This window comes from Hirundo rustica, chromosome 1 (genome assembly GCF_015227805.2).
Source record: "Hirundo rustica isolate bHirRus1 chromosome 1, bHirRus1.pri.v3, whole genome shotgun sequence".
Lineage (NCBI taxonomy): Eukaryota > Metazoa > Chordata > Aves > Passeriformes > Hirundinidae > Hirundo > Hirundo rustica.
The window spans coordinates 10928544-10955475 of record NC_053450.1 but is presented as its reverse complement, the minus strand read 5'-3'; the positions used below and the strand labels follow the sequence as shown (position 1 = coordinate 10955475).

Genomic DNA, 26932 nt, shown 5'->3' with positions numbered 1-26932 from the left:
TGGATTGACAGAGCAAAAACCAAACCCATTCAAAGCAGGGTACTAGTATACTGCAACAGCATGTACAGAGAAGGTCCCAAAACCAAAGGCAGCATCACAGTGGTTCCTCTTTACCAAATGATCATGTGTTTTCTCCAGCTTCAGAGCCTGTACAATAAAAGTGTGACGTGATCAAGAGACCATCTCAAGCACTGCCTTAAGATAACTCTGTAATCAGGCACAGAAAAGCACAGTGACAGCTCAAGACAACTAACATTCCCAACAGCTGCCTTGTCACTGCAAGACCTGTTTCCAAAACAGTAAAAAACCTTGGAGACAATTTATGAATTGAAGCTGATAGAACAGCATGGCATTGAGTGTATACAAAGTGCTTAAGAAGGTTTAATTCTTCCTGACCTCAAGTTTCCTGGAGAATTTTCCCTATTTTTTAAAATTGGATTAAAATCCAAGGTTTTACCTAGGATATGAAGTATTCTTGCAAGTCCTAATCTTTATTTGCCAAAGTTAAAACAAACAAAAAGGTGATTTTTTTAGACTAAAATTGCTCTCTGCAGAGCAAGTACAGATTTTCCACTAACAGCAAAAATGCGGTAGAAAGAAACCTCAAAACTTCCCTTTGATTGGAGTCTAGAGAGTAAAATAGAATATCCTTGCTTCCTTTAATAAAAGTATAAGACTTGCTGTTACCAGAGCAACAACACAATAAAACCCAGATAAGGCAGACCCTCAAGGCTAACACTACCCCAGCTCTGACTGGAAGAGGTTGCAAGCAAGTGCAGTTGCTTGTAGCAAACTCAATCCACCCTTATAAACTGGTCTGCTTTTTGTAAGTAAACGAAAATCCACAGCCCACACTGCTGTGAGAGGCAGTGTTTTGTTTTTGGGGCAAAGACAGGCCCTTCCCCTAAAACTGTCAGACAAATTCCAGCTCCTCAATACAGCCTGGCAAGGCAGCTCCCAGATACCTGCGAGGAAGCCTGTTGGTACTCTACTCCCCATATTTTTCAGCAAGGCAAAAAAAAAAAAAAAAAAGGAAAATACCCCAAACAACAAACAACACAAAGCAGCTGTTCATAAAACCTTGTTATACCCTACACATGACAGACAGAGCCAGTGGTAAATACAGAACAGGAAAGAGAGAATAGCAGTTATCTGGGTGGCAATACCTAGAATACAGAGTGCTTTGTGCTAAGCAAAAAACTGTCAGACATTTTACAAATGAAAGAAACCCAATTACTTAAAAGAGGCAAAAAAAAAAAAAAAAAAGCTATTTCCTTAAACCTATTAGTCTTACTGCAATCCCTACTCTGAACCCCGTCTCTCATTGTCACCTGCACGCCGTGCATGCATTATGCATGTGTATGCCAGGAGCCCTGAAAGCCCTGACAATCACCAGCAGGGCCCAAGGCCTTACAGGATTCTCCAGCAAAATGCAAGCCGGCAAGCAGAGGATACCAGAGCAGCCTGATTATGTTTCCATCTCACTGGTGTATTATCCAGCTAAACACACCTGATGGCATGCAGGAGACTGACACCAGTCCTGCATTCAGCTGCTTCTTAAGGGAAGGTTAAGACACTCCTATCAGAACACAGCTCAGGAAGAACCCCCTTTTTTTTTTATTTTGTGGTCAGTCTGGAAAGCAAAATTGGAAAAGTCAAACATTTCCACAGCTATTTAGTCGTTGTCTATAAAAACGCTGTTTTTCTCAAACCAAGCCTGCTCAAGTAGGCTGTAACAGTTCACTTTATTTAATAGTTTGCTATATTTGTTTGGTTGAAATCAAAGCAGTTTGTTTACCTGGTATCCCTGGAGTGCCCAAGAGCACCTGATCGCATTTCAGATGGCAGAAAAATTGAGCTTTTGGGAGTTTTTAATGTCACTGAATTAATACCTTTGCTGGTGGATTTTGCTGGGAGTTCTTTTTTTGCTTTTTTTTTGCATTTTGAAAGAAAACCTTCCAGCAGTTTTATATTAGTGATATGAAGTCCTGCATTATCCGCCCAGCTGGCCATGTCTTGATCTCGCTGATAAACTCAGCTGAAAGTAAGAGGCATATACTTCATCTGGGTTCCAGAATAATTTGCTCTCACTTCTCCCTGCTGAAGCCACATGAACAAGCTCATTTCTCCCTCAGATCATGAAGTCACGCACTAAATTGCATCATTCCTTTCAGCTTTTCCAAAGAACATTTCTACCACCACATCCCTGCTGAAACCAAAACCCCCTTCACTCCTACCAACAGCAAAAGTGCTCAGCACCTACCGCTTCACAAGACCAAATAACCAGGGGTTTATCCCAACTCCAGCACCTAGGAAGCAAGGAAACCATTTAAGTGATGCCTGTGGGGACAAACCAAGGAGATGGCAGGAATCAAACTGGTGCTGTAAACCTGCACAGTGCCAGCGCCCTGGGCAGCAACTCCTTCTGCAAGACCTCTTCCTGTGCCACCTGGAGCATGGCAGCCCCGCTGTGTCTCACCTCCAGCAACTGTTCTTGCTCTTGTCAAAGCAGCGTCAAGAGAAATGTCAATGGTGGCAGAAAACACACACATCCTTGATTCGACAATTATTACTTTCTCAATTTAAACACAAAGAAACAGCAGGTGGAATTCAATGTCTTTGTCCAAGACATGCTTTTGCAACATAAAGCTTCTTCTGAAGAGTAGTAACACAGTATTTTTAATGCTGCCTCTCTCAGAGCTTCCTCTGCTCCCCCTGCAATTTCCAATTTCAGCTTCCTGATAAAGAAAACAATTTTTCCCCTTTTAAATGTCAGGCCTGGTGTTATCTGTGAAAGCAGGAGGCCTCCCCCAGGTCCAACCATGCTTAGGGAAGAGCTAGGGCAGGATTCTGGGTCACAAATTCCTATTTAGCTCCTCATGGATTAAGCCAGGGATCGATTACAGCGAGGGTTTGCTTAAATAATTTTCTTGAAATTGTTAAAGGATTAATCCAAGGACTATTTCCCCCAAAACAACTTTGCGCCCAATTATTTCTTCACCCTTGAAGGACGAAATCTGACCTGACCTCCATGGAATGGGTGTTTCCCACTGCCATAGGACACTCCACGGCATCAGGGCCCCTGGAGCTCCTCAGTGGGGCTCAGCTGCCCGCCCAGCATGTCACCAGTAAGCTCTAGCGTGCCATTATCCTACCCCATTGCTTAATTAGTGAGCTTATAGGTGATTAGTCACCTGATCCCACTGATCCAGCTAATCTATGCCAAACACCGGCAGGGAAAACACGGAAAACACCTTCCTGCCTCAGGGCTGAGAAACAAACTCTTGCCCCGTGCCTGTCACTCAGGTAGCCCGTCCGCAATTAGGGACATGGAACAACTTCCCCGCAGCGACAGCAAGCGCGTCGGGAAGCGCCAGACACCAACACCCAGATCCGGGCGGAGCCCTCCAAAGCCACAGCTCCCGGACTGCCACCGGGAAAAGGGTGGACCATCATCACCCAGGGAAATTCCATCCAACACCCAGACCCATGGACGTGGGCAGATGTCTTAATTTTCGTCCACCTTCCTCACCATTCACATCTATTTTAACTGGCAATAAATTCCATCCTCTCCATTCAGGTCTGGTTTGCTCGTGACAATAACTAGCAAGTAATTTCTGTGTCTTTGTCTCAATCACTGAGCTTTTTCTTACTATTTTCTCCCCTATTCCACTGAGGAAGAGGAGATAAAAAGCAGCTGGCCAAGGTCAGCCCACCACACCAGGGAAGAACAGGAAATTATCATCAAGATGCAGCTTTGGAAAAAGAATTTAAGCCTTGGGTGGATTTATTTACTTATTTATTTATTTAATGAACCAGCACAACCACCCTACATAAACACAACTCTGTGAAAGATTTATAGAGATAGTTCTTCCCTTCCTTTCAGGCCAGTAGATCCCACATCAGGAGTGAGAAGAAGCACATACGAGAAACTCAATGCTTTCTCAAAAAAGGAAGGGTAGACTTGCAGCAAAGGATCCTATTTACTGAAATTGTTATTGATGACATCTAATGGCAAGAATAGAAACCCAGATTGTTGCATCTAAGATTACAACTTGAGTATTAGCAGCCTTGACAGTTTTAAAATGTTCTGTGACCCTTTTTGCCAAGTTATAATTCTCTTCCCATTAAGCAAAAAGATGCTTACTTTATTAATTTATTTCCCTGTGCCCCAATTCACACAGACAAGACTAATTCCATCTTCAAAAAACCCTTGACAGTACTGTTTTAAGTGCTTTCATTTATCAGAAAGGCTTTGCAGCCCTATCACCAGCTCTTGCTGGGACTTCAAGTACAAAGGCAGCAGTAACAGTTTGGAATCTTGTTCACAGCAACAGCCCATCTAAACGTCTGGGGCAGGGGCAAAGAGACAGGGAAGCGCTCTTCAGTAAAGCAAATCCAGAATCTAATTTTGGCTATTTCAGCTAGAGAGGTAACAGAGAGAGGAACCAGGCAAGAACAGTACTTCGATTTTATCTCAAGGGTTATCAAACCAAGAGCTGTATGCCTTCCAGGAAAGTACTAACAATGACTAACTGCAAGACTTCAGTGAAATGAAAACAACTACACAGGCTACAGGAGTTAGAACTTCTCCACCTCAGTGTTTTTGTTCAGCTATGATAAGCTAAAAAGTTGAGTCCCAAACATACAACACACACAACAGTGTTACAGAGCTCCACGCCCTAGTAACACATCCAAATGCCATACATCTATTTTTGGAATAAAAATTTTAACTTGGCTTGTGCATCTGTCCTCCTACCCCTCCAAAGTAAATTATGCTGGAAACAAAAGATTGCTTTTTATATTTTTACCAGATAACAGAATCCCAAGGATTATTATGAATGTCTCATTTCTATGGCATTCGCTAAACTACCTCCAAGTAGCAAAGAGACTTTATTGTGCTAAACACCACACAAGGTCACAGATGTTACGAATGGCAATCAACAAGTATGGTTTGTGCTTAGAGACCAGTTCCAGAGTCCTTTAACAGACAAAACCAGGAAAGAGGGGAGGGACAGGGAAACAATAACAGTCTGAAAGAAAAAAAAAAAAAAAAGGGGGAAAAAAAAGGTTCCAGCCACAGATGTCTCAACACATTAGAAGACACAATGGTTGACAGTCGGTTTCCCTTCTCAGGTACCATTTGACACTGGAAGTTTTTCCTCTTTTCTAAAAGAATCAATAGTCAACTGGGTGAAAGAGCACTTGGCCAGCCATACCTGCAAGAGTTAGAAAGTGCTACCAAACACTAATACATCCTCTACAATCCACTCATTTAACCAAGTCCATGACTCAGGAATAGGACTGCCTAGACCCTTAACAAGTCACAAAAGGTCTTGCAACATACAGGTGTGCACAGAATCAGCATCATCTTGCCTGAAGTTCTTTTTGCTCTTCTTCATCTAATTGCTCTTCTTCATCCAAAAACTCTGCTTATTGGCATTGCCTCTTTCTACTCTGAAAAGCATCAAGAGCCTGTCTCAATGTTTCTAAACTGCATCTAAAGTCTCAAATCTTTCAACACACTGAAACAGGAATTTTGCTGCCAAGAGAAACTTCACTCTTTATAATGACATGGAGGTGTACGCAAAACCTATTCCATTAGTCCTTTGGTTTTACCCACCTCATTTCAAATACACTGAACCATAGAACAGCTTAAGTTAGATTTAACAACCATCTAGGCCAACCCCCTGCCATGAGCAGGAATACCTTTCACTAAATCAGGTTGTTCTCAGCCCCATCCAAACTGAACGTGAACACTTCCAATGATGGAGAATCCACTACTTTTCGGGGCAACCTTTTTCACTGTCTCACCACCTTCACTGTAAAAGAAATCATTTTGTGTTCAATCTAAATCTACCCTATCAACTCCCTATTTCTTATATTCAGAATGAGAATTCAGTTAGCCAGGTCCCAATACTGATTTCAAGAGCATCCCATAGCCTAATGCTGTCCATCATCTCTTTTCCAGTGGTGCAGGACAAGAAACAAGACAAGTTTGCGAGACAGTTTGGCTTCAGCAGAGAAGTTTCAGATTGCACAACCCATTCAACTATGAGACCAGGTAAGAGGCAGCTCTGAAAGGTCGGGCAGCTTCCTTTCACTAGAACTCTTTCAGGAAGAGTAACACATTTGTACAGAGGTCTTGCAGAAATACTCCCACAAGACAAGGAAAGGGATCACCTGACTTCAAAGTCCTGTCTTTCTTTCTAAGCTAAAGGTATTGCCGTGCATAGGGGAAGCTCGAGCTTAGCTCCATCAGCAAGGGGGACTCTCAACTTGTGCTGGGCCAGGAGTGAAAAGGCAACAGCAAAAGACTTCACAGCAAGAGCTAAACACACACATTACTGAATGGAGGAGCAGACAGGTACAGACTCAGGGTCTGAGAGATTATAGTGCATGTAGGGGAAAGTAAAAGCACTTCAAAGATCAGAATAAGATGTCATTTAACCAGTAACTATCCTTCAGGAAAGAAAGCAGGGGTAATTAAAATTACAGTCTTGTATCTATACATTTACTTCCATTTTTTCTGCTTCTCGTTTAAGGAATGGCAGGATTTGAAGCTAGTTTCCCTCAGCATGCATAGTATAAACAGGCATGCCAAGCTTTGCTTTTCAAGGTGATACATTATCACAACACTGAAAATTATGCAACAAAACACTACTGAAGACGTCTTATACGCTATTAAAATAAACTGTCAGCTGGGTATTTTTTCTGTGTATCACATGTTTAGTATTTTCAAAACTGTTTAGTTTTTAGTTTAAACAGTACATTAGGACAATAAAGAAAACAGATAATGACATGAAAAAAAAAAAAAAAATCAAGACTAAAATCCAGTCAGGGAAGTTCAGAAAGGGATATTCACACCACAGGGGTAAAAAACCCAAACAACAACAACACAGATACCCATTTTTTCTATACTTTCAATCCACCTGAAGAACTCTAAAGAATGCTCGCTTCTCTTAGCAGCACTGAAATGCAGCACTATCTTACAAGAACACACATATTTATTAGATTTCACTAATCATTTGAAGGGGGAGGGAATCTAAGTCTGGTACCAGACAGAGCTCTGGAGTCTTTAATTTGTACTATAATAACACCTGCACTCCATTAGCCCATGCTTAAACATCCCCAGTGGAGGATACCAGTTACTCTATGGTTGTGACTCCAGTCTGTAGTACAGCAAGGACCTGTGAAAACTCATCCTGGCTTACAAATCCAACTCATGAGCCTCCTTCTATGTGAATAGGACTGTGTCAAATCTGTACTGCCCACAGCTCAGTTTCATGGTTTATACGTTGAAGAAAGTCAGCTCCAAAGCAACCACTTCATGGTTTAAATCCAAGATTGGGTAATTAGCAAACAAAAGTTAGACTCATACTGTGAGAAAATACATCATGCATAAACATACAGTCTCTCCTTCTCCAAACATCGGAAGTTATTCACAAGACATGGGGGGCGGTGGGAAACAACTAGCCACAGCTTCTAGAGACCTTTTATCCCATGCCACATTAAAAAAGCCGGACATTAAGTAGTCTTCCAGAGGAAGCATTTAGTTGCACATTCTTCACTGCAGGTCTGAACAAGTTTGCAAGCCTGAATAGCAGATTTCTCCTCAGAGACTCATCAATACCGCCTTTCATCCACTCAATCATTAAGTGGCCACTGTGCATACTCAGCAGCTATTTTCTAAACCCACAATATTTCAGCTGGATCAAAACGAAGATAATTAAAGTATCAGGAGGCAGTCAGTCAAGTTAATACCTACACAGGACAGCCTCAAGCCAGCAGCCTTGTGTTGGTAATGTCACCAACACAACCAGGGTCTCACCACTTCTTTCCAAGCTAGCAGAAACCGCGATTTCTGACCATACACTCAACACAATCTCCATCCCACAAGCAGTCATAACAATCTCCAGGACCCAAACTACTAACAAACACTTGAGCCGACCAGAAAAGTATCTACTGGGAGAAAGGAGCAGCCAGGTACCCAAGTTTTTAAGGCTTATTGAACTTACTGAACTTTAAGGGTTATTGACAGAGAGTGAAGTGTAAGTATGCTTATTGAGGCTACTTTCTTTCCATTTTACTCATGAGAAGACAAATAATCCCTTTCAAGCTCCAAATTAAACCCTTGGTTTGCTCACGGGCAATGAGCATCTATGTGGTTTGCTCAGGAACAGTATTGCTCCCATCACAAATACAGCTTTATTAACAAAAAAAAAAAAAAAAATCCAAATTATGCCTCTACATAGAGGGCTTAAGAGACATTACAGAGCACACATGTGACTTTTGTGGGGAGAAAAAAAAAAAGACATCTCATGCTCGAGTGAGAAGCATGGTGACAGTTTATGTGGAAGACAAAATGAGGACAAATGTGAACCTTTCTGTATCATGAACCAAGTGCCTCTAGTTATACACTCATCAGTAGCATTGTAACACCAACACAAGTTCATTCCTGCAAGAATGGTTTGTTAAAGGATGACTGTACTCCAGTTGGCATCCTGGAATTCAAATCAACTACACATCACTTGTGGTTGTTGACCATAAGAGTGCAAACTACAGAGCTCACACAAAACCCCACAAGACACAAATTCCTTATGATCAACCAGTTTATGGTTAAGATGTTTCAGTCAGGCTTCTCCATTAAAAACTGAGAGAGGTCCTGTAGTTTGAGTTACAGGAGAGGAGTTCAGGACACTTCTGTTGAGAATTTATCCATCATTTTTAGATGTCATCTCTTCTGCCTGCAAACACCAGGCTATCGCAGGGGCGAACAGCAACGCATCTTAATCAGTAAAAACAAAGCACGTGAAAGTAGAAACCTATTATACTGGGAGCATAAACAGCATCCCCTCATTAACTCCATGTTGTAGATGCACCCAATTTCTTCTTGTCCTAGGGGGAGGGAGTAGAAGTCACTAAACCTGCAGCCATAGCTTGCCTTTCTGTAAAATGGGAGCCCATTCTTTGGAGCCAAGTCACACAGAGAGCACTTTGAAGATGAAAGCTGCTATGGTCTTAGCCACAAAGCTACCAGACATTTTGTCTCCAATCGTTCCAAACATCTTGGCATTCAAGCTATCTCAGCACAGCAGGAAGAAGTCAATCAATGTCCTTGAAGGTCAGGATAGATCCCAGCAAACAAAGCAGTGCTTGGCACCTTACGGTATCAAGGTAGATACTGTAATTTTCAAATTGAAAATGTACCATTGAAAAGGAAAATGCATTTCTATATATGTGGCCTAAAGAGACTACTTTATTCTGAAGAACAGCCTCTTCATGATATTAACTCAAACTTCTCTGTACTCATCTTTGCACACTCTGAAATAAACCAAAAAGTCTTTTTAAACATAGTTCCTGTTCTGCTCTCTGCTCACCTTCAAGACCGCACTGTCTTTGGGTAGACCATGAACCTTAAAAATCTTCTTCAGAAGCTGAAAACACATAGACTACTATGCAGAAGATGCTGTTCACAGATTCTCAAAAATACTCCAACTCTTGCAAAAAAAAAAAAAAAAAAAGAAAAGAGCTTTTCAAGGTAACAAAGATTTGGGTTCAGTTCATGCACAGTCAGAACTCAGGAAGGAAGCAACAGCCTCTACTGAATATCACCCTCTGTTAGGTATTAACCAGCACTAAGCCCGTAATTACATAGACTTCTTGTTCTCCAACATTTGTTCAGTCAATTTTGTTTCATGCAGCACTGCACAACTCCTTCCACACTTAGAACCTCACAAACCTTATTGTTCAGGTCTTGGTATCCTGCCAGGCCCAAAAGGAATACTCCTAACAGATATTAAAAATCCTTGCTCTGGGTATGTCACAGGACAAGGCAGCCCCACACACACTGATGTAGCAAATGCTCAGCAGTTGTATAAATTAACATTCACACAAGAATATTTGGATTAAAAAAGCATGTGTCCCTAAAATACAAACTACTTGTACTAAGTATGTTCCCAGCTATGCCCTGTTTTTTGAACTCCAGTGTCTAGGCAGGCATGCAGTGGCTCTCTTCCTGCACCATCTTTCAGCCTTCACTGCATGTCCAATCCCTCCCCCTCCGAGATGTTTACAGAAAGACGCTGCAGCTGCTTGGAAAACGCAAGAATTTCAGTGTACACAAATCAACTGCCTGAGCAAGCAGGTTGTTGTGAAGCAGAGGGGTAAGAAATCAGAGCAGCCAGATATGCTCCAAATGCCTTGGTGGTAAAACCTTTGAGGAACAAAATAAGCAGGAAGAAAAGCTCCAAATTAACTCATTTCAGATTTTGTGTGAAGGGGAAGAAACACCAGTTTGCTAGGTTTGAAACAGAGAGCTGTCCTAAAGACTGCTGTGTAAGGGACATGCCAGTGCAACATGGCAGGTGTGGTTCTTCTTCAAGCCTGCACCTACCTGTTGCAGAAAAATCACAGAATGCTTTGGGTTGGAAGGGGCCTTACAGATCACCTGCTCAAACCTCCCTATTGTGGGCAGGCACACCTTCCAATAGATCAGGTTGCTCAGGTCTCCATCCAACCTGCCCTTGAACTCTTACGGGGAGGAGCAACCACAGCTTCTCCAGAAAATCAGTTCTCAAAACACTGTAAAGAAATTTCTTACTTATATCTAATCTAACCCTGACCTCTTTATTGAAGCCATTCTCCCTCATCCTGTCACTACATGCCCTTGTCAAAAGTCCTTCTGCAACTCACTTGCAAACCTGTTTTGGTACTCAGGGTCTCCCTGGTTCACACAGTCCTGTCTCTCAAATCTGTCAAAGTCCCTCTGGACGGCACTGCTTCCCTCCAGCATGGTGACTGCACCACCCAGCTGGGTGACATCACCAAACCTGCTAAAGAACACTCAATCCCACTGTCAATGTTACCAACAAAGATGTTAAACACTGCTGGTCCCAGTACATGACACATTTGTTTTTCTTTACAGTAGTTATCATCCTTAACAGCCAGATTGAAACTAGCCCTTAAAATCATCCAACTGAACACTCCTAATCTCCACAGAGATCTCAAGCTTCAAATAAAGCACAGCTGGGGAAGAGCTGTTGCACTACAACATGTCACAGTAAAATAAATTTGCCCAGGTTCTCTGGTACATGTGTGCTTTTCCTTGGATTAACATAAAGGCTGAAGACTTGCAGCTGTACTTGCTGGATGAACTGTCTCAGCAGTTCTATTTGTTCAATCAAATATTTTTCCTCGGTTTATATTATTTGTGTGAATATCACAAGGGCATCCCTTGTAAGCAAACTGGGCTACTTAACAAACAACTCTCGATCCTTGATGTGGCCACCCCTGGTCCCAGCATCTACAAAAGCAAGATTAAAATGCTGCCTCTCACAGATCACTTTCTAAAAGTAGATAAGAGGCTGCAAAAACATAACTTTTTCTCATGCCCATATATCCATGTCTCTCTCTTCTGCTTTGATCAAGAGCTTTGCATGGCTGAAGGAGACCCAGAACGTCCTCTAGGGTATTAAAGTAGAGGTTACGGACAGAAGCGAAAAGTTGATTTTATTGAGCTTTCAGCTGAACAAATATAAATAAGGCACAAACACATAAAAGAGTTTCTAAATTTTTCTAAAAACTCCGGCATGCATTGGGACCCTTGTTTCAGGACAATACCTGCTCAACCCTCACATGCAGGGAGATGAGTGAGACTGATTGGTAATATACACCTGACCCATAAAAATGTAGTATATCTTCTGACTTGGTATAAATTAAGTCACAGACAACCTGTGTTCATCCAGCTGCTCATAACCCATCTTCCTCCCATGCCCACCCCCCAGGTGACAGGTGCTGTACATACACAGCAAGCCCCTGCTCTGTCAAAACACATGCTGCCAGAAGAGGCAAGACAAATAAAGAGAATGTTAAAAGCCAAAGAAACACCATCAAGCAAAGTGATGAACTACAAACACAGCCAATTTCAGCGTCTTCAGAGGTGGGGTTTTTTTTATTTTTATTCAGGATAGAAGAGAACAATGTGATTAAAAGGAATGTAAAATCAACTCAGAAGGAAAAGAAGCATTAAAGAATATCTGCTCTGCACGAGAAGACGAGTTCTTTTGAAACCTATCCGCAACAAGCCCTCCCAAAAATTAACTGCAATCATTTGCTTTGCACTAAAAGAGATATTGAAATTAACAGCACATTGCAGCATCTCATTTCTCAATTGCAAGAAATGAGCTAGAAACCATTCAGATCAAATACTCCCCACAGGGAGCTACAGAAAATTTGCCACATTCAAAAACAAGTTGCACAGCGTCTGCATGTAGCACACAGGACTACTCCTCTGAGGGGACACACACATTTTATTTTTATAAACCTTGACTGCTTTGAAAAAGATCTTGCGTAAGGGTGTAACAAATCCTAAGTGCCACATGCTCAGTGATGTACCATAGGAAACATTGGGGCTGTGACAATGGATCAAAATAAGGATGGGATGGGCACATATGCTCCCATCTTTATGATTCTTTAATCAGATCCTGAAATCTCAAAGCACAGAAATCCAATTCTAGAGCACAAGGGCCAAGTACAGTTCCCATTGTGGACTTTATACAAACAAACCTGTCATCATGTCCACCACCATATTACTCAACAAATCTGACCCTTGTTTGGCATGGAAAAAAATGGACTTCCTTTGTCAGGGGATTGAAGTTCCAGATGTTCTTTTCAGCCTGAAGGAGACTGAGGGGCAACCTCATTGCAGTCTACAGCTTCCTCAGGAGGGGAAGCAGAGGGGCAGGCACTGATCTCTTCTCTCTGGTGACCAGGGACAGGACCTGAGGGAACAGCATGAAGCTGTGTCAGGGGAGCTTTATGTTGGATATCAGGAAAAGGGTTTTCACCCAGGGGGGTGTTTGGGTACTGGAACAGGCTCCCCAGGGAAGCGGTCACAGCACCAAGCCTGGCAGATTCAAAGAAGCGTTTGAACAAAGCGTTCAGGCATATGGTGGGGTTGTTGGAGTGTCCTGTGCAGTGCTAAGAGCTGGATTCAACGATCCCTGTGAGTCCCTTCCTACTCAGAATATTCTGCGACTCTGTGATGTACAATAATGTGCAGTACAAATGGGATGTTTATTAACTGTTCTTACATTTACTCAGTAACATCATTTCTTCAAATCACTCAGCTTTTTACATTGAGTTGTTTTGGAGTAGGTTTTGTTGAGTATTAGCCACAAATAAAATTTTTGTAGGGGGTGTCGAGAAATATGGGGTATATGGAGAAAACATTAAACACCATTCAAGAGACCTCAGCCAGCAAGACACAATCTCGCTGTCAAAAAATGTGATGTGTTAGTCACACTGACATATATTGCCCAAATGAAGTTTCAAATCTAACACAGTATACAGAGATAAACAGAAACAATCACATTGCTCAGAATTGTAATTCCAGTTTCTGTAACCTTGTCAAGATCAGGCAGAACTCAAAATTAACAACAGGTACACCTGAGCCAGTTCTGTGTTACTGTGAACAAAGAGAAAAATCAGTCCACATGTACTGTATCTTCATCACCTCAGCTGCAGCACCCATCTGCATCCACTGGCAAGACTTCAGAGTAATTAAGCTGTTGATTAACCCTAACATCTTTATAACAAAGTTTAAGGTACAGTAATGCATATGATAAAAGAACCTGTGAACCATTTAGTTAAAAAAAAAAAAAAAAAGGCAGATGCTGCATCAAATCCCTCAGCACTGCAGGGCATGTGGGGCCTTGATCACAGCCTGCGATGAGAAACAGGCAGGGATAGCGCGCTCGGGTATGCGTGGGCAGACCCCTACGCACTATCTCCAAGATCCTGCCAGAAGCCTGCCCACGCAGATCTGACTACGTGAAACAGCACTTAACATGCTAATTTTCACTTTACTACTAAAGGTATGATTAGTTGAAAGGTTCTGGTTAACTATCAAAAAATAACTACTTTTCCTTAGAAATTGTTGCGCTCCTTTGTGCGCAATTCACAAAGAATCCTACTGCATCTTATCAGTAGTACAGCATCAGCTGCAGCAAATTGAACTACAGGTAAAAATTCTTTGTTCTACTCATGCTAAATAATGAGTAGATTTTTTTAAACCATAACAACTACCATGCTGCTGAAGGTCTGCAGTGATTCCTTCCAGACCTCCCCCTTCAGTAACTGCCAGTTCACAAAACAGGTTCCACTACTATGGAGCATTAAGAAAAAAATATTCACACCTGTGCCCATCTCCATACGCTCATGTCAACATGTTTTCTGATGAGCAGCATTCCCATGCAAGTAGCAATGTGTAGAAGAAAAAAAACATGAATCCACACAGAGCCCAACTGGCTTAAGAGCAAGAAAAACCAAATGCATCACTTATGAAAAGAAGGAAAGAAAAAACATACTCAGTGTCCCTCTGTGAGGAAACCCAAAACCACACTTCATCTGGAACAGAACATCTCCTGCCTGTTCCCTGCACTGACCACCAAAACGATTCCAGTATTTGTGACCATTGCCTGCTTTTTGGGGGGTTTCTTTTATTTTAAAGTGCAGTTATTATTAACAATCCAAGGGGGCTGAGAGCTTGAGGACCACCACTGCCAGGTCTGCAGCATTGTCTTGACAGATACACAGACTCCCCCCTCCACTCTGCAATCTGCCTGCTCTTGACAAGCCACACTTTTAATTAAATAAATGTCTCCTAAGCTCTGTTGAGAGGAAAGTGCGTATCAACACTTGCCAAAAAATAACTTCTAGTGCAAACAGCTTCTCCGCCCTCCCAAAAAATACACTAGAAGCCATTCACCTCCGCCAGGCTCCCTTAGAGCAGACCCTGTACTCCACCACTACCTGGCAGCTCTCTCCTGCAGCTCTCGCTGCTCACCAGCCCTGCATGGATTAAAACACCCAGAGAAATCCCGTGCCCCGGCTGGGAAAAGCACAGCGTGCACGGCTGCCGCCTTTAAATTACGGCAGTCCCCCATTATCTGACACGTCCCTCAACATCTCCCGACAACTGCATCCTTCCCAGTCGGCCCTGGCAGGAAGACAAGCTGCCCTTGTCCAGGGGAACACTGCAGTATTCTGCAGTACGGCCGTGTGCCGGAGGCTGGGCGCCTCCAGCCCCGGGGTTCGGGGCAGACATGACGGGCAGAACACAGCAACGCTTTTACGCTATTTACTTCCACGAGAGAAGGGTGGGAGGCACCCGCTCACCCAAAGAAAACCCTGCAGAAGTGCCCTTGGTTGCCAAGGATAGAGTGGGAGCGCCTCTCTCAAAAGGACCCCTTGGCAGAGACGAGATCAGCAGAGTCAGGTTTCGGAAGAAACCCGGGGACTTGAAACCTTTGCATCCATTCACAGAAAGAACGAAACGCCACCTCCACGAGCATATACAGCGTGAAAATAATACCACATAGCCGACTGAGCCGCAATTTTAATTCAGGCACACATCAACTTTTGAGCATCTCCAGGCAGAGATTTTTTTCCCATCGCGCCCATCAGCCTGGCACCGAAATGCTCACACTGCCCTTCCCAGCCCCACCCCAGGGCTGACATGCTCCGTGCCCGGCTCCTCCGCATCACGCTCCCGCCGCGCTGCATTCATTCTGCTACCGATCTGACAGCCCACACCAGGGGAGAAAAAAGGAGAATAAAAATATTTGTCAAAGAAGCAGGCTTGGAAATCGCTGACCCTGGTGCAAGGTAACAGCTTGCATGTTTGAGCAGGACAAATAGAGAAAAGAGGGAAGGAGGAGGGAAACAGATGTGGGGTCCTGCGACCAACTCGCAAGCCCCAAACCCTGGGTGTGAAGCCAGGGAGCCCCTCTGCCAGGCCGGTGCCGCCGGCGGGGACGCGGACCCAGCCCCGGGGCAGCGTCCGCCCAGCGCCGCGGGGAGGTCGCGCCGCCACCAGCCCCCGGTGCGGCTGCACCGCCCGGGGCCAAGTTTCGCCGGGCCAGGTGGGAAGACGCTTTTCCTCCCCTGTGCTCCCCCACACCCCTCAGCCTCTTACCTTCATGTCGCTTATGATGGTCTGGAAGAGCCCTCCGAGTGCACTACATTCCTTCTCTATCACAGCCTCCATTTTCCTGGCTCGAGCTCACAGGAGGAGCAGGATTTCACCGCTACCGCTGCAACTGCACTGCTCAGCTAGAGGAAAATCAGACACCCCGGGATCCCACCTCACCCCAAAAAAAAAAAAAGGGGGGGGGGGGGAAGGGGCAAACAAGCTGATGTAGGCAACGAGAGGGAAAAAAGACCAAAAAAACCCCACACACACACCCCAACACACCTGAACCTCTGTCTGCCTGCACCTCTACAACGGGGTAAAATCCAGCACTACTAGCGCCTCTCTCCTACACGCACCTCCCCGGCACCCGGGCACTCGGCGCCGAGCGGGCACTACGACCCCATGCGGGAGCAGCCGCAGGCCCCATCTCTGCGCATCGCGGCCCCGGCTCCCCGCGCCTCCCGGCACGGCAGCGCTCAGGGCAGCGGGCGCCCGCGGCGCTGGACGAAGCGCTCCTCGAAAAAACAACGGGGGGAAAAGACTGGTCTCTATAAAAAGGGATCGAGCGTCAAGCGTCAAGCCGGTCCTTGTGGAGCAGCCTGGAGTGGTCTCTGGCAACCCCAGCGGACGAGACTACCGCAAAAGCAGCCGACCCGCTGCCTCCCCTGCCCGAGAACAACCCGCTCCGCCCGCCCGTGCCGCTCCCGCGGCGGCAGCGCCCGCCCCCGCCCGGCCCCGCGCCGAGCGCCCCGCCCGCCCCGCCGCGTCACCAGCGCGGCCGCCGATTGGCCCCGCGGATGGTGGGCCGGGGGCCGCGGGTTCGCGCCCCGCTGCCGCCGGGGCGGCCCCGAGGATTTCGCTGGTCCTGGTCCCGTTCTTCAGGGTAGAAGCTAAATTACATGTTTAGCATTCGGCGAAGAAAACTGTTTTATTCTGGTGACATTAGCCGAAATGGCCGAAGCTCGGCTGTTTTTGGTGACAAGGGTCTGCTTGAGCCCCCCCCGATACCGAGCTGAGAGCCGTCAGCAAAGCTGCAGCCTGAGGAGTGCAGCCGCCAGCAGCTGTGAGGCTGCTCATTCATCCTCTCCCACAAACGCCAGACGATAGGCAAGACTGAGAGAGTGGGTTGTATAAAGCGTGGGGGTTTAGAGTAATTCAGTTTGCACATTAACTCTGCCAAATTCTACGAAACATCGTGGTCAAAATCCTCCGCGTGGTTCACACCGTGCACGTGTGTGACACCGGCGCATGGCGGCACACGCCGAGGGTCCGAGAGGCTCCGTCTGTGGAGATGGAGCACTGCCCGGACCAAAGGTTTGCGGTGCAGAGCTCCAAAGGCCCAGCTGCTGTCACCCCAGGGAAATCACAGAGTGAGAGAGACGGGCTGTGCTACTACGTGTTTTAGTAAGGAGCTGCTGTAGAACCGGGAACATGGCTGTACGGAAGAATAAGCCTTAGACCTTGAAGCAGGTGACGGGGTCTGTCTTTCACACACACAGTGGTGCATGAGCAACAGTGGCTGAGATGGAAATCTAGGAATTCGAGTTACTAAAATATGTCCTACAAACTCTGCCCAAGAAGAGACAGTGTCTGTGCCAGTGCATTTTGCTTCAGTTCAGCCAGTACCTAGGTAGGTGCTCGTGAGTTAATTTATCTATGAGGGAAAAGGCTGGGCAGCTGCCCTGCCTCCAGCAGGGCCATGGCAGCACAGGCTGCGGCAGCAATTTCCCTCTGCTTTGCCCCGCATGGGACTGACCAGGCGATTCATTTGGAGCTCTGCGTGACCCTCACTCCCAAAGACGAGCCCAGCAAATGTCCCCAGCAGCTCGTGATAATGACACCTGCTCGCCTCATGCCAAGCTCCGGGTGCCGTCGCATAACCAGCGTGACAGCGTTCCTGTGGGACAGAGTCGCAGCCAGCAATCCAGGGAGAGTTGGTGGCCTACTTTGCTTTCTTCAGCCACCCCATTTCTGGGATGATCCTTGTTTTAATGCAAACAGTGGCTTGGCTAACCTCATTTCTGGAAAGGTTTCAATGTGCATGGGAGAGGAGGGTGAAAAATCATCTTCTGTAAGTAAAGCTGTTGTTTGAAGACTGCATTAATACTTCAGTAAATAAATAAGGGCTGCCTGCTCTGTGGCATACAACAAGTCTTCATACAGTGATGAAAGAATATGCAGGAATGATCAGAAAAATGAATTAATAGTTTTAAATCTCAGTTATAACAAGTAAGTTAGGCGTACAATGTAAGATAATGGAGTTTACCTTGCAAATAAGAAAGTGCACCTCGCTGGTTACGATGGGTAACTTTTTAAACCACTGTAACACGAGTGTACCTGGTGACAACCTAGAGAGACCTAATCAAAACTGATCAGGTAGAATATTTTTTCCTTCAGAAGGTGCTAGGACGTGAAAAATGGAGACATGATGATTTCAACAAACTTTTATATCCGTAGGACAAAAAATCAAAATGCGAACAGGAATATGTTTCTTCCTTCCAGCATTTTCTTTTTCAAGTCTATTTTGTTAAATTTTCTTTGTATGTATCACTTAGAACAAAGATTGTGTTAATTTTATATTTAAAATTTTTATTTGTTTGTAGCATAACATAGCTAAAAATAAAGAAAGGGCACATAGCCTGAAGGCATAAAAATAGTCTTGATAACTGTGGGTTTTTTGTTTTTTTGTTTTTTTGGGTTTTTTTGCATTGAAGGACATTTCAGACTTTTAATTTTATTCTGCTTTTTACTGACTTCTAAGGATAGAATTTTCTATGGGGTGACAATTCAACTTCAACCAGCTGTAGAGTGAGAGTGAACATTTTCCTTTAAAGACCTGAGTCCAAATGGTTGTTTAAAGTGCGAGTAAGAAGTAGTTTGGTGATGTTGCAATAATGTCGGGTTACCATCTGCCACATTATTTCTGGGATTTGCTTGATTGATTCATAGCAAATCACTTCCTGCAAGCATTATTTGCAAAACTTTATTATGGGCAAAGGCTATTTCTGTGTTCGTGAGCCATCGTTACCACGGAGCATTTCATTACCAAGTGATGACATTCTGTAAAATATCCTGGTGCATGGACCAATGCCAACACCACTTCTTGACAATGGGTCAGCTGAATGCATCTTGCTCAGCAGCCCCCAACAGATGTCAACCCTAAATTTGTCAATGGTGCAATAGTAGCCCATGTTCTGACATCCTTCATCACATTGGATGCTCTGCTGACAAAATTCCACTGAAACCCCAAGAATACATAAGTTGGCAGGCTGAGCAATGACTTGGTCGCTTCGCCTGGCCTGGATGGTTCCTGCTCCTCCTCCCATGCTGAGCACTGAGGCACAACATTCAGCTAGAGTGAAGCCAGACACAAATGCATGAGGGTCAGGAGTCCACAGTGTGTTCCCAGGTGTTCCAGCAGACTTGTTTTATGACCGGAATGTATCTATTCACATTCCTGTTTCTTGCTTTCTCCTTCTGTAAAATGAAAATCCCAATTTAAAAAGCATTCCTACTGTTTATGCATGAAGCACAAGTGTGAAATGTCATTGCAATCAGAACAAATACATGCTCTGTCAATGTGCCGTAAAAGGTTTAACTGTGGTATCATTTAGGTCCTGATCTTATGAGGATTTAAACCCACTTCTGAATGAGAGTAGCCCTGTGGAAGACTAGATTACACATGCACTTAAATGTTATCAGATTGAAGTCGTAGAACAATAATCACAAAAGGTACTTAATCACCTTTAAATTACAGTGTTCCTAATTTAGCTAATGTTATTCCCCAAGGAAAAATTGCTTCATCTAGCTTACAATCAAGAAAGAATCAAGGGCTGTTCCTTCAAGTGGTTGACAGTTCAAAAAGAGATACGATTTTAAAAGAATAGGTTGCTAAAGGCTGAACTATTTAATTGAATTATCTCTTTAAAAAATTGATGCCAATTAATATTATAATACTCCATTATATTGCCCCAGAATCTTTCATCCTTGAGTCTTCATAAAAAATATCAATAAACTTGAGATGCAAATGAATTATTTCTTTTTTCTGAAACAGTGCATTGTGTCCCCATTTGAGGCTTTCTAATAATGATTGATATTTTGAAGGACAACGTTGTTTTCCTATTTATAGATTAAGACAAAAAAGCCCAAGATCTTCCAAGAAAGGGAGTCTCTTACATCCCTCCAGTCCTCAAGGTGCTCACAGGGTACAATCCTGCTCTGTCCATGGAAGCAGATGAGCTCGCTTTGCAGTGCCTTATTGGATGGAAAGGTAGGATAGCAGGCAACACAGCCAGAAGGATGACAAAAGGAATTGATGAAAAATGGAGGAAACCAAGCAGAATCCATTTCATGCAGCTGTCCCAACAGCATTATAAATATTATATGATTCACTGTCCATACATAGAGGTGAAGGATAATTCTCTTTTTTTCATGAGTGTGTTCACAGTTTGATGTTTCAGAACAGGAGAAATAACAAAGCTGTGGTTCCCCAGCCATATCCAGGTTATTTTATGTCATGCATTGTTTTTAAATTACCAAGTAGCATAGCTGTAGTGGGGGTACCACTGCAATTGTTTCTGCTTGCTGCGTGCTGGCAAAATAACAGCTGTTATTGCTTTACCAGGATTGATTTCCATAGAACAGCTCCATCTAAAGCCTACCTACAGGCAACAACTCTGCAGCAAAATATCAATGCGGTCTCGTTTTCAGCTTTTCTCAGAAGGAAAAAAAGCGTTTTCAGCAAAGTTCAACACGGATGCCATTTATTCAGGGCACATAGAGGACAAGAGGCTTATTTTTAAGGGATGAAACTTGTCTTCCATTTCCTCCTCAGCAACAACTAAGGAAAAGAAGTCCTGCCCCCAGCTATCTCAGTGCAAGGCACAAAATCTGAAAATTGGGGTTTGTGTATTATATCAAGGGCTTTACAGAGAGGGCACACTTTACAGTAGTGGGAAGGTAGGATATCCTTGTCACATGTGCCATCTGAGGCTGGTAGATTCAGAAAAGGACCTCAGGTCTATCACCTCCTTCCAGTCACTGGTCCTTTCATTGGTTTTGAATCTCCTCCATGATCAACCTCAGTAGAAGCCCAAGGGGGTCCCATGGCCAAGGTTATGTGGGCGCTTTCATCCCATGCAAGTCTGCAGTAGCACTGACAGTGTATTTCCACAGTCACCCCCCATCCATGACCTCCTTCCTGCACCGTCCTGTGCCACGAGCACCAGATCAGGCACCCATGGCGTGGGTCACACATGGGCCTGATTTGGCTGAAAACTAAGCCTACAAGGAAAGATCATTTTGGCCCAGAGGACGACCCTGCCTCTTTGTGTTTTACAAAGAAGGGGCAGCTTGTGTAACCCTTCCCATGCTCATTCCCCAGTAAATACCTTCTTGTTTCTCATCTGCAGCCAAAACAGGTTTAGAAATGGAACTGTTGATCAAAACCCTTGTTCAAACTGGCTTCATTACCTTATATCAGGTTGTGGTGTGGACACATTCACTCCACAAAACCAGGCCTCCCTTTCACATTTTAAAGTTGTTCAGCTGATGCATCTTGAAGTCATGCCCTAAATTAACGTGGATACAATTTCCTGAGCGTACCTGTGTAGTCAAGCAGTAAGTTAAAAAAAAAAAATAAATCAGGTTATACTTGTAGTTACACACATGATTAAATGCTCTGAAGAAAAAAAGCCTATAATAAGTGTCACTTTTGCAAATATCTCATGTCCTCCTCTTCAGAGCCACATCAACTTTGACTTAGTTTAATTACACCTATGTATTAAAGTTGCCTGTTGGGTTCTGTTACCAGCACAAATATTACTCTTTGTTGGCCATTTCTCCTTTTAGGTATTATATAAATGAATTTGAGCTCTTCTGTACTTCCCATCAAGCAATATTTTTTAGTAAATCACTACTCCTGAAATCTCCGATATCTGTATTTACTGGTATGCACAGACCTCAGTATGTTGAACCACCGCAGGACATGATCATGTGAAACATAATGCAACTCTTTCTCCTACAAAAGAAAATATTATTTTTTGCCAGTTCATAAATCCAGCTTTTAAAACAAGAACTACATTCACAAAGAAACGGCTTAGAAAAAAAAACAACACTTATTTCAATGGGCAGACTACCAACTCTGTGTTACTTGGGAATAGTCAGGCTTTTTTTCTCCTATCTCTGTAGTTCTGTTTAGTTTTTGAAATTCTGAGGAAAAGAGCACTAATCCTCTTTTCCAAACCTAGACACCTGGGATGTCAGTAGGGAGAAATTATTAGGCAGAGGTCTCTGCTGTGAGACCAAGTTAAAGTTCTACTGCAAACTCTGTGGCCAGAAAGCATTTGGGGGGCATCAGATCATGCTGAGAGCCTGCTAGTGTACACTTCCTTAAAAGAAAAAAAAAAAGAAACAGAGGGATTAGAAACAAGAGGAGCCTTTCCAATGAATCAAAGAAGATGGACAAAAAGAGAAATCTAGTCTACTGATCCAGATAATGCAGGCAGACTAGCACGTACTGGAATTTGAGACTAAAACCAATGAGAACTGACATGAGGACACACTGCAGGGAAGGACAAGCACAGCCATGAATGGTGCCTTTGTGTGACTATTTTAATTAATTTTTGTAATGAAGCCAAAGCTCTAATTTACCACATCCCAAAAGTAAATAGAAAAGGTTATGACCTTAATTGCAGAGGTGGGGAAGGAAAACCTAATTGTTGAGTAGTGAGCTATCACTCGTTACTGCAATTGGATAGATACAGTTGGTGTGTTACTATGAATAGTCCAGATTCAACAGTCAAAGTAGTGGGTAATCACAGCTTCATTCCCTCTTCCCTTCATCTTCTTTCCAAGTCTTTGATTAGCAACATTTTGTACCAGTTTTACCACGTGGATTGCAATACTCCTGACTCCACAAGACTCTGAGTTAATATGTCTGGGAATATAAAAGCCTTTATTTTCTTAGGAAGCAGATGTGTGAAGCCTCAGCAGGACACAGAGATTACAGGAGATTCTTCCTGCCTTCTTATTTTCTGCTAATCTCTCATGGGTATATACCTATGCAGGAGCTAGTGGTGGACAGACAGTTTTTTAATGTAACAAGTCTACAATGTGAAAAAAAGTACAAAAGTAAAATCTCTGTAACCATGGCCACTAAATAAATACAATTAAATGTGCATTATATGCTGTTTAGAGCATGTCTCTGTAACACTCAGACTTGTGGACAGCCATCCCGGCATTTAATTTATAAGGTCATCTGCATGGACCAAAGCAAAAATGCATGGACAAGTCTAAGATTGGTGTGAATCCTTCTGCCTTGTCAAATGCTGTACCTCTATATGTCCTCATAAAAAGAGTGCAATACTATTTAATCACTAAATTAAGTGTTTTCTGCTCCAGGTCTTTTTGTCTTTTGCCCTGTGTTGTCAGTTTGAAGAGGAAATTATCCAGCATCAGAACATGAAGGATTTAAGCAGAAGTGTTCATAATAAAAAATGCTGTTCTAGCAAGTTCTATGGCAGAAACAAAGGAGTGATCTACATTAGGCTGACTAGTTCAGACAAAGCATACCAGTATTAGGGTGAATATTATTAGATAAACACCTATAATGTGGCAGCTGTCATCCAAAATTCCAGTAGTAAATAGATACTTACTCAAAATCCTTGTGTTAATATCCACCCTCCTTTCAAGCATATGCAGAAGCAGCTGCCTTTATTCTAGAAACACAAACATTTATTCTGGCCTTGACCTTTCCTCAATATTACTGCTGAAAATCAGGCACTTCTTCTATACTGTGTCCTTAAACATTGAGTGGCAGGGCAGGTTAGTTAGCTGGTTGGCATCACATTTTCCCACTTTAGGTCCTGAGCACAAAACTTGATGTATTCTGCCAGGAATCAAGATCATCAGAAAAATTCTCCTGGTGCTTTCAACATCTGAGGAAAAAACCTCCCGAATTACTTTCTAAACTTTTGTTAGTACAGGGAAATAACAGATCTTCCCTCTTCTGTGGCTGTCAAATAAGGAGTGGACTACCCTTTTTTGAAGGACATGTTTTAACAAAACACAAATCAGCACAAATCCTGATGGCCTGTGCCATCCGACAGGATGATCTAACAGTGCCAGTTGACTTTGAAGGCCGTGGCTGTGTGAATCAGCCTCTAACAAAGGGTTTAGCACAAATCTTGAGAGACAGCTGCCAGTCTAACTGATGATCAGGGATGATATATGAGGAAAGCACTGATCCTTTCATGCTCCTGTCCCAGTGGGTTGAGGCATTGAAGCAGGAAGGGGGAAGATGCCACGATACATGGTCTGTGTATGCTCAGTGGGCAGTGTGCTGGTCTCCAAAGCTGTATCTCTTCTGAGGGCACTACGGCTGTCAGCAAAAGTAATATCTCTCATTAGGCCAAGCAAGATATTTGGAGAAAGTAGCCAAATGTTTGAATGCATGAATGAGCTTTTCCTAAAACCTGCCTGAAACACAAAGATCTTCAAAGCTAAGTGAGGGCATTTAAAATACAAAAAACATTGTTTCTTAGAGAAGAGCTTCCACACCAGGTTTAGTTTTATAGTGGAAAATACCCTCCCTGTATATCTGGGTACTTGGTTGACATCCACATCTTTTGGCCTTTTGTAGCCGAATCCCATGGCAACGCTGATTTCCCAGCCCGTGCTCTGCTGAGCAGGGATGGGTGAGCGGAGCCGACGGCGTTAGTTCCAGCTGACGGAGAATGCAGCATGGGGTTCCCTCCTGCAAATGCTGCTTGAAAGGGGGAGCAGATTTTACATCCCTTCAGTTACAAAAGGAGCCCTTGGCTCTACTGCCAAGGCTGGTGTTTGGCTCTGTAGATCTCAGTCATCTGTGAAGAATCGCTGCACGCTGACCCAGATACTCCATCAGCTCTGCTGCAGCGCTGGCTCAGGGACGGGGCTGCCTTTTCCCTGGTCTCTGTTCTGCCCTATATCCTGCCTCGGAGATTAAAAAAAAAAACAAAAAAACCCCACAAATTAATGTTAATCAGAATAGCATTTTCATCCAATGATTTTTCTGCAAAACAGAGTTTCCCAGGGAAATCTGTTGCCTTAATTTTCCCCTTCTGTTTGCCTTCCCTGACATCTCATTATGCTGCTTTAACTCAGGAATCCTGACACATTTCTAACATACGCTGTCCTTAAGAGAAGAGAAATGTGCCATCTCTAATCTCTGCCTTCTTGTGTCTCCTCCATGTGTGCCATAGTGTTTCAACAGGGAGTAGGGAGAGCAATTTATGAGCTAAAGAGGGGAGCATGGACCTCAGGCTAGCCTGGGCCCCTAACAGCAGCCACCTGAGATGTTCACGTTGCACTCCGGGGGTGTGGCGTTAACAGGGCACTCAGTCCAGCATGTGAGGATGCACCTTGAGTCCTGTGTCCAGTTCTGGGCCCCTCACTTCAAGACAGTGAGGCTCTGGAGTGTATCCAGAGAGGGGCAACAGAGCTGGTGAAGGGTCTGGAGAGCAAGTCACACCAGGAGCAGCTGAGGGAAATGGGGGTGTTTAGCCAGCACCAAAAGAGGCTCAGGGGAGACCTTATTGCTACAACTACCTGTAGGAGTGACCAGGTGGGGGTTGGCCTCTTCTCCCAGGCAATAAGTGACAGGATAAGAGGACAGTTTCAAGCTGTGCCAGGGGAGATTCACATTGGACAGCAAGAACTTAATGGGAAGGGTTGTTAAGCGTTGGAATGCGCTGCCAAGGGAAGTGGTGGAGGCACCATTGCTGGAAGTGTTCAAGAAATGACTGGATGTGGCACTTAGTGCTGTGGTTTATTTGACAAGGTGGTGATTGGTCAAAGGTTGGACTTCATGACCTTGGATGTCTTTTTCAACCTTAATGCTTCTAACATTTTAAGAAATATAGTGGATAATATGAAAGTGTCTTTATAGCTGCTGGTCTCTACTAGAGAGGAATTGAAAAAAAAGCCAAAAAGCAAACCTTTAATTGCCTGTGAAATTTCCCTAGATTCAAATTACATTGTCAAATCTATTTTTTTTCTCTAAAAAAATTAACAGATATAAAGTATAACTGGGAACAACAGTAAAGGGGAATGTACATCTTTGTAATTTTCCTGTAGAGGACTACAGGGCAACACCAGCAGATCCCAGAAGGCAAACTTCCTTCTCCTGGTTTGCTTTGTGTGACAGCTCAAGGCCTTGAGAAGACACAGCATCTTGCAGCAGGATGAAGCACAATGTTGTACTTCCTTGCCACCTTGGTAGTACGAGAAGAGCTGCCTGGGCCTGGAGACTCCTTGGTTGAACCTGGTGCACTACTGACTGCTCTGAATAAAATCCCTGCTCTCCTTTCTGCTCTGAACCATGTGGGGCCACAGGCTTGGTTCCCTCCATGCCACTTCTGTGTGTCCTGAAACGAATCGTTTGGACCAGAGCGCAGTTTGGACTCCATCCCTTGGTTCCCTATCTTCACTAGAATGCTGCTGCAGCCTCAGAGGTTGCTGTGTGCTGCACCAGAGCTGTGGTTGTGTCTGTCCAGCAGGACAATGTGGTTTTGGCTTCGTGTTTTGTGGCATAAAGCGATGAACTAATTGTTCAGCCACATATGACAGAAGGGACCGCTACTGACATGTTCTATTGCAGACAAGATTTTTCAGATAAGTGGGAAGAAAATACTGCAAGGCAGAGCAACAAACATTGTAATCCACTCAGCAGGATTTGCGGGGCAAAGTGAATAATGCAGAAGCCAGGGGAAACAATGAGGCTTTATTCCAAGATATATAAAAATACAACTTTGGAGCCCGACAATTTCTTAGAATTTAGAAACCCCAATGCTGTAATGATGAGCATTTCTAGAGAAGTGAGGGATTCCCTGACTTCAGGAGACATCTTTTCCTAAAGAAAGGGGAAAGCCAAAAGGATATGAGCCCTGAGAACCCTGGCCTACGATTTTTGTCTGC

General features: G+C 43.9%; 1 protein-coding gene across 10 annotated transcripts in view; it reads right to left on the bottom strand.

The window, feature by feature from the left end:
- Positions 1-16676, bottom strand: part of MTSS1 (MTSS I-BAR domain containing 1) — a 127049-nt gene extending 110373 nt beyond the window's left edge. For all 10 annotated transcript variants that reach the window (XM_040083120.1, XM_058423429.1, XM_040083188.1 and 7 more), the window contains exons 1-2: positions 16259-16676; positions 15980-16116 (exon numbers count right to left, since the gene is read on the bottom strand). In XM_040083120.1, the coding sequence (XP_039939054.1) occupies positions 15980-16051 (72 nt within the window). In that variant the 5' untranslated portion in view covers positions 16052-16116; positions 16259-16676. The remainder of the gene's footprint in view (positions 1-15979; positions 16117-16258) is intronic.
- Positions 16677-26932: the final 10256 nt, after the last annotated feature.